The sequence below is a fragment of the Phoca vitulina genome, unplaced genomic scaffold (genome assembly GCF_004348235.1).
Source record: "Phoca vitulina isolate PV1807 unplaced genomic scaffold, GSC_HSeal_1.0 scaffold46, whole genome shotgun sequence".
Taxonomy (NCBI): Eukaryota; Metazoa; Chordata; class Mammalia; order Carnivora; family Phocidae; genus Phoca; species Phoca vitulina.
In genome coordinates this window covers 4,082,369-4,092,974 of record NW_022589749.1, presented here as the reverse complement: position 1 = coordinate 4,092,974, position 10,606 = coordinate 4,082,369, and the positions used below count along the sequence as shown (strand labels likewise).

The 10,606-nt window shown below is 40.5% G+C and overlaps 1 protein-coding gene across 2 annotated transcripts in view; it reads right to left on the bottom strand.

Annotated features, from left to right (window-relative positions):
* Positions 1 to 488: 488 nt before the first annotated feature.
* MED13L (mediator complex subunit 13L) overlaps positions 489 to 10,606 on the bottom strand; it is a 307,633-nt gene continuing 297,515 nt past the window's right edge. For both annotated transcript variants that reach the window (XM_032431544.1, XM_032431545.1), the window contains exons 27-31: positions 9,526 to 9,702; positions 8,136 to 8,293; positions 5,525 to 5,686; positions 3,311 to 3,423; positions 489 to 2,271 (exon numbers count right to left, since the gene is read on the bottom strand). In XM_032431544.1, the coding sequence (XP_032287435.1) occupies positions 2,139 to 2,271; positions 3,311 to 3,423; positions 5,525 to 5,686; positions 8,136 to 8,293; positions 9,526 to 9,702 (743 nt within the window). In that variant the 3' untranslated portion in view covers positions 489 to 2,138. The remainder of the gene's footprint in view (positions 2,272 to 3,310; positions 3,424 to 5,524; positions 5,687 to 8,135; positions 8,294 to 9,525; positions 9,703 to 10,606) is intronic.

Below are 10,606 nucleotides of genomic sequence, written 5' to 3'. Positions count from 1 at the left end.
AAACGTATAAATATGTCACCAGCTTTTCTTAACTTAAAAAACTTAAATAAAAGACACCAGATGAAAACTACCCTTTGCTGCCTTTTTTTTTTTTAATTTTTGTAGGGGTTTTTTATTTTTTGTGTTTTTTTTCTTTTTTTGCTTAGAATTGGGTTTCTAGGGAAGAAAAGCCCCTGCATTAAAAACAGCCCATATTAAAAAAAAAAAAAAATTCAAAGTTCTGATGAATTCTGGGAAAAAAAGCAACCCCAAAGTGGTAAAAGATTACAAATATCTACTTTACAATTTGTCTTCTCACCAAGATAATTTTATACAAGTTTACAATCTTCATCATCTTATGCTCTTCAAAAGGCCTTGAGAATTTTTCCTTTCTGATTAAGAAAAAATAGCACTGCAATATTTTTAAAGTCAATTTTACACTGTACACATTAGATACAAATGGTTTGATATATCAGATTTTTTTTTAACCTATACATTGCGAAAGTCACCCCCCCCCTCAATTGGTGGTACAGAGAATAAAATTATCCATTTACAAGTTATTTCTCTGCTTACATATTCCCACCACACAACTTTTTTTTTAATATAATGTTTTAAACGTTAGATTATTTCAAGAAAAATACTTTTACAAAATCATATCAGTTATTACATTTTTCCTTTTTTTTTTGTTTTTTTGTTTTTTTGTTAATAACCAGGATATGGAAGTCTCTTGGAAGAACTTTAAAATCTGCATGATTCTCTCCACAGATGACTAGAGCTCAACAGCCTGACCAAAGTGGCTTGCGGGAGGCAAGCCCACGCCCACTGCCCTCAAGACAGAAACGTGCTGTGACGTCAGGGTCAGAAACGGGGTCTTAAAGACAACCCTCTTGGGCCTGGAATGAGGAGTCATAAAATACTTCAATTAGCCATTAATGCTTTAAAAAGGCATTATTTTTTTTTTAAAAAAAGTCCCACCACAAAGGCTCAACTTCAAGTACTAATTTAATGGTTAAGTTGTAATATTTCTTTGAAATAATATTCCTATGGTCCAGAAAAAAGTCACCATATTTATAACTGATTTTATGAGCAAACACTTTCAATGATGATATGTACATGAGTCCCTTTTGATCTAATGAGAGGAGAGACCTGGCTTTCAGTAAGAATTCACTAGAAAATATATTTCCGTTGTGACTATATAAAACTAATGAAGGTCCTTGCCTCCATGGCTCTGGGTTGAGCTTGACTGCCTGCCTTCTGTATAAAAATGTTATCCTTCATGAAACGCTGGCCACTTTTAATAAGAAACATGGCAGAATGTTTACCCAGTTTGTTCTTAATAATAAAGCCTACTGCTGGGTGGTTTTGAATGTATTACTTTTTAGGCATATCTCCCCAATCTGTTTTCACTCCTTGTCCAGCTTCTAGGACAGAGGTATGTAGTCAAAGAATCCTATGGTGGGTCTGAGTTGGGTTTCAGCTACAGTACCTGGTCCTCATGAATTAAAAAAAAAAATCAAAAGAAAGTCACAAAAACACATGACAAAACAACTTAAAATAAATAAACAAAAGGAAGATGTCTCCAGACCTTTTGTATCTACACACAGGTATGAAGTCAACCAAAGCATTCATGCCAATCTAGATGGGAGCACTAGGGAGACAGAAACCCCGTTATGAAGTCATATACTTGAGCTGGTTCTTATTTTTAAAAAGTCCCAGATTATGGAGTTCGGGTAACCCACAGGCCATACACCAATAACTAGAGGATTTCATCCAAAAGGGCTAAACTGCCCTTGTTTTTAAACAGAGACTGGAAACACAGACTCTTGTGCAAAAGGATACTGTCTCTTCTGTTTCCCTCTTAAAAACCAACAATAAAAAACTTCCTGTGGACCAGTGGTTTGGGGCTGCACACACCGTAACACTGGCTAAAAGTCACTGCTTATTGGAAGTTTCCAGGTCCATGAGAGAAGTGTCAGTGAATCCCTCTGGTAATGAACACTGCAGAAATGACATGTGCCTGCTGAGGAGTAATCACAGTGCAGGACTGTGGAGAGTGGTCTCAAGAAGAGGATGTGGGGCATTTGCAGAGTGTAGCAGGTTCCTTGGACTGAGGTTGCAGGGAGGAGGAACTGAGCCAGAGAGAACAAGTGCTTTTCCAATTAAAGTATATTCATGATGGCATTGTACAACTGAGTGAGCACCACAAAGTGGACGGGAAGGCAGGAGGTACGGTCCTGGGTGGCCGGATTGCACGTGAGCCAGGACAGAGCGTTGTACTGCTCCAGAACAAACCTGCCAGAGAGAAGACACAGGTCAGGGGCACAAGGCGAGGCACAGGGGAGGCTGACTCTACATCTGAACATTCCAGATGTCGGGGGGGGGGGGGGGGCTGGGTCATTCTTGCCCTTGTCCCATATCTCCCTGCGGTACTTTTCCCCATGCACCCGCTTCACCTAGCCCAGCACTACTGGCTGCAAGTGGCGTCCCATGTGTTGTCTGTATGAAACAGGCACCGGGTTTCAAGGAATTCATAGTAAAAAAAAAAAAAGCATGTGAAATAGCTCATGGATATTTTTATATTAACTATTGAAATGATACTGTTTTTCATATACTTGATATCATTCTGATATATTTTTGATACAACTGATATTTATTATTAAAATTAACTTCACCAACTTATTTTACTATTTTAATATTGCTACTAAAAAAATTTAATTAGATATGTGGCTCCCATTATATTTCTCTTGGACAGTGCTGCACTAGAGACCCTGAAAGCCAAAATCATGTTGATTGGGTTCTTGCCTAACTATAGTTTCCAAATCATTTAAGAGCTACCAAGCATTAGAAAAAGCTTGCCTACTTCCTCAAGGTACATGAAGAATGTTTATGGCCTGCTAAAGTGCAAGAGAATTAGTGCACACTTCTCGGAGAAATTTCCCAACTACGGAATTTATGTTCTGGTTAATTTTATTTATATAATCTATGTCAGGGGGAGTAAAAAAGATGCTTTCAAAGCCAAGTGCTTTAGGTTCCAGGCTCTGTCCTCTAACCACTCACCCCGTAATTCTGATAGATTTTCATCACCATAAAATGCCTCCTTTAAATAGGAAGCAAGGGCAACTGTACTCGCACATATCTAATTTAACCAAGTATACTACCCTCTCTGTCCGGTGCTCACACGGGGGGCTGTCGCTCTCACTGGCTGATCAGACAGTGCTCCCCGCACAAAAAGTAGCGCCCTTTCCACATTTTAATTAAACACCTTGGAAAGACAAAACTGAAGGAAGATTATTGCAAACTGTACAGCTACGTTGCCCACGTCTGTATCTACCTTAAAACATCAGATGTGGTTTTGGAGTCAAGAGGATGTGGGACCCGCTGAGAATTCCTGGCAGGGAGAAGTTCGTCCGTCTGTGCTACAGAAATGTGGTGATGCAGCGAAGCCTGGCAAAAGAACAAAGACAGTTACCTTCCTGGGCAGGAAAAAGGCAGACCCACATCTGCTGCAGAGGCCCCCTGGAGTCCTTAGAGGAAGCCACAGCTTCTAGAAGCCTGAATTTTAGGCTCACAGTAACCCCAATGTGATCCCAAATAACTCCATATCCTAGAGTTGGAAAAAAGCTAGCTTTGCAGCAAATACAAATGCACTGCAAGTGATTCGATAACGTGCCTCTTCAGGTCTTGATCTCTAGAAGGCCCCAGGGTCTGGATATGGCTGACTGTCCCCTTGTGGTGGTGGTTTAACCTGTTCTTCGACCCTGACTTCCCATAAGCTGCTAGATCTAGAGGCTCAATTAGGTTCGGATTCCTCCTGGGGAGGGAGGCAAACAGGGTGCAAGAACACTTCATAACTGGTGCTATGTCCTTCTCACTGCACCACATCAGAAGGCAGCTAACGTCCGCTGCCCCACTGCATTTAAGAGTTAACCAGCATGCTCCATTCATTATAACGTTCCCCACCAAGTTTTCACCTAATGGCTTTAACATAGTTTACTTTATTCAATAACTGAGAAATATAGTATGTGAAGGAGAGTTAATATATATGCTTCTCTATTTTTTAGTTTTCAGATTAATGAATTGTTGCTCTAGTAGCTTCAAAAGGCGACTGAGAAAATGTTCTGGTTTTCAGCACAATTATGAACCCATGTATTTGTTTTAGTCTCCTGCTACCACTGTCCTTTTTTATGTTCAAACTGTCTCATCACTGGGCAATGGGAACCCTCCAGTAGGCTCCTGGGTCCTTTGAAGTAACTCAATTATCTTACGCAACTTCCTTGCTTTCCGGTGTGACAACGTATCATAGGTTCATCTTGAGTATCTCTTACTTCAGACCTACAATCAGTCATTTCTTCAAAGGAACTCTGGTTCTTTCAAACGATAAGTGGTATTTCAGAACCACAACTGCAGCAAGAGAGCTGCTCTATGGATACGAAGCTGTCTAAGCTTTTTCAGTAGACTGAACTAAAAAACGTGTATACCTTTCTTAAGAGGGAAAAATAAATCTAGGTTCATCCTGACAAGTCTAATTTGAAATAAAGATGACATGGATTTTTATATAACTTCCTGGTTTCATCATAATATGTCATAGCCATTAAAGAAAATGGCTTCAATTGTTTTTGGTTTAACCTCCCATTGTTTCTTTTTGAAAACACAAGCAGGTGTGTGCATGCACGCATCTTATCACAATTACTACAAGGTAATCTACACTCCACAGAACAACAATCCTGACTTTGTTGTGGATAACTAACACTCCACTGAACGGAGGTACTAGTTTATTCAACCAGTTCCTTACTGGTGGACAGTTTGCGTGTTTCAATCTTTTACATTTTTCATTTTTTGGTGTTGCCAGCTTCTTCTGAACAGACTTCCAGAGGTGGAATTGCTGCACCTAAAGGGAAGCGTGTGGGGTTGTGTCACCTGGCTCTCCTACTGGCGCCAGGGCCCTCTCCCCACAGCCCTGCCAACAGAGCATGTTGTCAAACTTCTGGCTTCTCGCCAATCTGTGGGTGAGACATGGATTTCATTCCTGGTTCTTTCATCCAAACTGGAAGTGGGAGATCTTTTGTTTTAACCCTTAAGTTGGATGAAAGGGTTCCAAGACCTACACAGGAAGGAGCATGTGTCAATGTAAATTCAGCTGCCTTCTGCCCTACTCTAACGAAGAAAGCTGGAGCCTATGGCAGGGGAGGAAGAGATCAGCCAATTCCGATCACCTCCGCCCCAGCTTACCTTCACTGATGGCAATGCAGCATGGACTGACACACAACCACATGTCCACCTGACACGTGGCCTGTGGGCCCCACAAAGTCTCCACCTTGGGTTAATGTGCTTGATTGCTTCCTTTGTGTCACAGTTTTGGGTTCCTCTCCTGCATTCTACTCCCCCCCACCCCAACTATAATTAAAATACCCTCAGAGTATAAGAAGATGTGAAAGAAACAGGGAAAACAGTAAGACATGGTGACTGAGACACAAGTTTCTAACCACACCTGAATTTAAGCATAAGTCCCTCCTCCCCCAAACTTCAAATATGACATCAAACCAACCTTTAGGAAGAGGGGGCACTGATTCTGAGCCTGGGGACACGATGACCAAAACCACTGGGGGAGATTCTCCGCTTTGGCAGTTGACACAAAATACCCGAGGGCCAGAGGCTGCTGCTTCAGCTCCTCAGGTGCCTCTCTAGAGAGAAGACGCTCACCCTGACTCTGAAAAACAAAATTCCAAGAGCATGATCAGCGTTATTCACTTCAAATAAAGCTTTGCACATCAACTTTTTACCAAGTCACTCTGCACACTGTGGACCCCCTTCTGGCAGCTTTTTGCACAAAAACGCCAGGTGACTGAGAAAGGTCAACAGGGGGAGGCACGGTCTTTGCTGCATGCACAGACATCTGATGAGAAATATGGCCCAGGCAGAAGGTACCAGCAAAACTAACTTCATCCGTCAAGCAAATACAGATTTTTTTGCTCTGGGTTTTTCCTGTTAAATGTAAGACGTGTTCCGAGGCATTAGGTGTCAAACTAAAGGTGGAAAGAATGGCCTCTGGCAGCTGAAGGCACCCCCACACCTAGGTGCTCTTTCACCAGCCATCAACCAAAATACACGAGCGCACCTAACCGTCTACTGTCAACAACATGGATGTTAGGAAAACGTAATACTGCACCACTCCTTTGTGTGACAACAGTGTCCCTGACCTCCCAGCAGTGTAAGATCTGCTCATGAAGGGGCCTTGTTTTAATTTTCAGCAAACTCCTTAATACAAGATCCCTGTGAGAGCCTTACTGTGTGTTTCGGCAATTGATACTTTTCTCATCTTTGGTTCTTTTAGCTGGCTCCAAGAGCTGCAAATGTACCTTTTATGCAAGCAATAAGAAGTCATCATTTGTTTTCAAAGGCCTTCTGTTTGAAGGAAAAAATTAATCCTCAACTATCACATCAAGTTGTATTAATTCTGAGTTGGTTAAAAAATAAAAACTTACTGCCACCCTGAACAAGTTCTTTCCCCTGCTGTAATGCCTTAACTGGATATCAAAGAATCTTTAATGCTTCAGAAAGAGGAACTACTGAAAGCCTCTCAGGGGTCACCTGGCTGCAGGTGCTCAGGATGGAAAAGGGCCACCTGACCAGCTTCAGAACAGTGCTGTTTAAACTCTGACATTCAATCTCAGACTTCAGGGCTTGAGGCTCTGACAAAGGCGGAAAGTACAGCAAAGCTCTGTTTCTTACAAAACTCACATGACACTTCAAAGACCAATTCTTTGTTCCTGGATAAGCTAAAGTGCAACCATGGGCACTGAAAGGTGGTTGCTATTATTTCCATTTCACAGATAAGGTAAATGAGGCTGAGAAAGATCAAGCAAGCTTGGTCAAGGTCACCAAGCTAGAAGCCGTGCAGCTGTTAACTCTGAGCTACATCTATCAAACTCCAGGGCATGCATTCTTAATTGCTATGCTATCTGCCTCTAGAATTCACTTTAATCCAAAATTAAAACTACCTAACGTAAAATCTGTGATCTTGGTTCCTATCACAACAATCTCCAAAGAAGCAATAAACTGTCATTAACTGGCAAATGATTATGGAGGAAATAAAGACACTTAACGAGCTCTTCCTTCTAGGAAGGAGGACTGGGGGACAGGCAGTTACATGAGGGTAAGTCTACTGAGTCGCTCTTCCCTGGTTTTATCTGCTCTGTGACTAACATTTTAAATCTTCCTTCTCTTGCCTGGCCCTCAATGAACTCCAGGCTGGCAACGAGAGTCCCGAGGACAGAAATCTAAGTCCTCTTACTACAGCTCTGTCTTTAAATGAGGGTGAGCAGAGTTGTTTATGCTTGCCCAGTTGAACATAGTAGACGGAGCCATTTTTCTATGTCTTAAACCTCAATCTTGCAATATTTTATATAAAAGGTACAAAAGAGTGATAAGGCATGAATCATCTAGCTTTTAAACAAAGTTAACAGAGGTTACAGCAGAACCTTTAACTCTTCGATCCTGTTAATCCACCTCCAATATCCTTGGGATATTTAAAGATGAAACTAGTTGTCAGCTCTGATGTTTCGCCTTAATACTGGGGCATCAACCTGGACACTTCTCCAAAATCAACCTTTTGTGGGTCCTTGCCATTTCAAAACCTGGCTACAGAAAAGACTGGAACTATATATAAATCAAGGCACCATGACATGAAACAAGAAGAGTAAAGCTCATTTCAGAATAATCAACCATCAACAATGTGTTCTTCAATTAAGACAGTCACTTTACATGTTAAGTAAGTAGGGCTGTCGAACTAGCCTCTGAAAAGCCACTATTTTGGCAAAAAAATAAAAAATAAATAACCGGGAAGCAGCAAGCAACCAAAAATAAATTTTGCGGAGAAAACAATCATTGCAAAAAAGCCTTCCTGCTACAATAGGACTATTCTTCTGATAAAACATATTCATCAGGAACATTTTCAGGAATAATAATCCATTTCTTTCTAATTCGTGCCTTCAATCAAAACAGAACAACTACAGAGTCACTCTTCCACACTGATTTCTCTTGTACCAGGGACCAAGACCATCAAGAACAGTGCATGAAGTAAAGGGGCCATCACCCTTCCAGAGGATTATTTTCCCTGAAGGCCAAGGTTGTTTTAACATACTTGAAATCATCCTTACCCGACTGTGCTGGAAGTGAGAGCCCACACCAATTCCAGAAGGAGAGCCTGGGGAAGGAACTGGGGAGGAGTTGGGAGAGGAATGGAGGTTCCCAGTCATTAATATGCCAATGTCATTGTCCATATCATCTGGGAATGGAAGGTCAACAAACATGTCATCTAGAAAGAAGGGAGAAAAAGCACAAAAATTTAAAAAACAATCCATATCCACAACTTAAACAATATTCTGTTTTGTTGGCCCATGACTATTACAAGCACATGCTGTTAACAACTTAGTAGATTTATGAACGTGTGTCTCCTGGTGCAAGGCGCTGAAAATTGTTTTTGCATTTTGTATTCTCTTCAGTGATCTTCTAATGTGAAGTATTAACAGACTGGAGAAATAAAGAACATAAAACAGAACTCCACACTCTGTATGGCTTCCGAAGGCACATAAAAAGATGGTGAAACAGCTAAAGAAGCAGTTTAATTATTAAACAAAGTTAAAACTGACACCATCCTAGAAAACAGCAGACTCCATCTATGCATCCAATTAGCATCTAAAATCCTGGAGGCTGAATTAATACATGTTAATAGGTGTGAACTTGCCCTGAAACTGGAGGCCTATTCCAAAAGCAGATCAAAGCATGATGTTTTCATTAAGAAATCTTCTCCCACATTATAGAAGTAAGGTACACACATAGCAGAAAATTTGGAAAGAAAAGTATAAAAAGGGAACACTATCACCCAGAATACAAGTACTGTGAACGTTTTGCTACAATTCTTTTTCTCATATCGTTACTCCATTATGATCACACTATCTATAAAATTTAGTATCCTTTTACCCTCCCCCTCTAACAGGAGTAAATGCGGGTAGCTATTAAAAAATCTTCAAAAAACAATGCAAATGGCTACATAATACTGGGCATTTTAGTTTGTAAGTCATCACTACTTTACTTAACAAATGCCTTAAGAGATAACCAAACCAAAAAAATTTATTAAGAATAATCAAATAAGGAGTTGTTTTGAAGCAAATTAGATTCCCAATGATCAGCTAAAGACAGGAGCTACTTCACACTGCCTGGGAATCTGCATACATTTCAAATCAGATCAGCAACTGTTTACTGAAAGAGCAGCCCCCATGTGCCAGACACTACCAACCAGGTATTTTTTTGCTTTTGGGGAACAACAGTAGAAAATTAATTACACAAGAGAGGAAAATACTTATTTGGTCTTGGTAATAGTGTCCATGAACCTTCAAAACCAAACAGATTCTCCGACCTTCAATCCTCTCTTCATATTTTATATGTTGTTTATTGTAACACATGCAGCAGCCCACTGACTCCAATACTTGAGCTCTGCGTCTTGCTAGAGAATTTGAGCTCTATCCTTACATGGCCTCCCACACTCACCATTGTTGGGGCTAAACCCATCTTCATTGGGATAGTTGGCTGGAGCCACCTGGATGGTTGACGATGTTGGGAACACCAAGATGTGTGTACAGGAAGCATCTTGAGGGGTGTTCAGCTGAGATGACTGCATGTTCAGAGCGGTACTTCGGCCAAAAACAGAACCCATTGTGACGGCATCTTTAAAAAAAAAAAAAGAAAGAAAAAGAAAGAACTGTATCAGTTTCCTTCTGTGCATCAGTAAACAACTCCCGAAATGAAGTTTTAGGAGGACCTGAGCTAGAGAGACAAGAGTGTGCCACAACTGGATACACATTTAAAGTTCCACCTGTGTTTATCTTCAAAAAAACAAGACTCAGAGCATACAGCTATGAAAACCCAGGCCTCATGTCATATGGGAAAGGTTAAGATAAAACTGGACTGTGCCCACCAAATATGTTTTAATTACTTATATAAGAAGCATTTCTAAAAATAAATCTCCCACTTTCTTCCTGTGGTTGCTCACAATTTATAAAGGACTATTCTAAATGATACAATTCTGTAGAAATGGTATCATTCAACTAATAACTATGATAACTAGCATTTATTGAGTGCTTACTACATGCCAGATTCTGTGCTAAACTCTGTATTCACTGACATCATCTTATTCAGTCATCTACAGCTACCTCGAGGTACAACTATTATCCCCATACCATGAAGAGGACAGATAACAAAGAAGTTTTGAAATATGTCCAAATGGTGCAGGCAACAATTAACCTAGGGTCTAATATTAGAGGCCAACACAGGACATCTGCTTCTCACTGGACTGATGATGAATAAGCTCATTCTCACGCATCACTACTGATTTTTATAGGGAGTAAGTGGACAGGATGTCCCATTTGATCAGAGACATACCTGAAGGATAAAAGCAGGCTAAAAAAGGTAGAAAATTAGAAAATTGCTTAGTTATTGCTGTGAATTGTGCAAGACTGTTGAATCTCAGATCTGTACCTCTGAAACAAATAATGCAATATATGTTAAGAAAGAAAAAAAGAAGAAGAATGTAGCAGGAGGGGAAGAATGAAGGGGGGGAAATCGGAGGGGG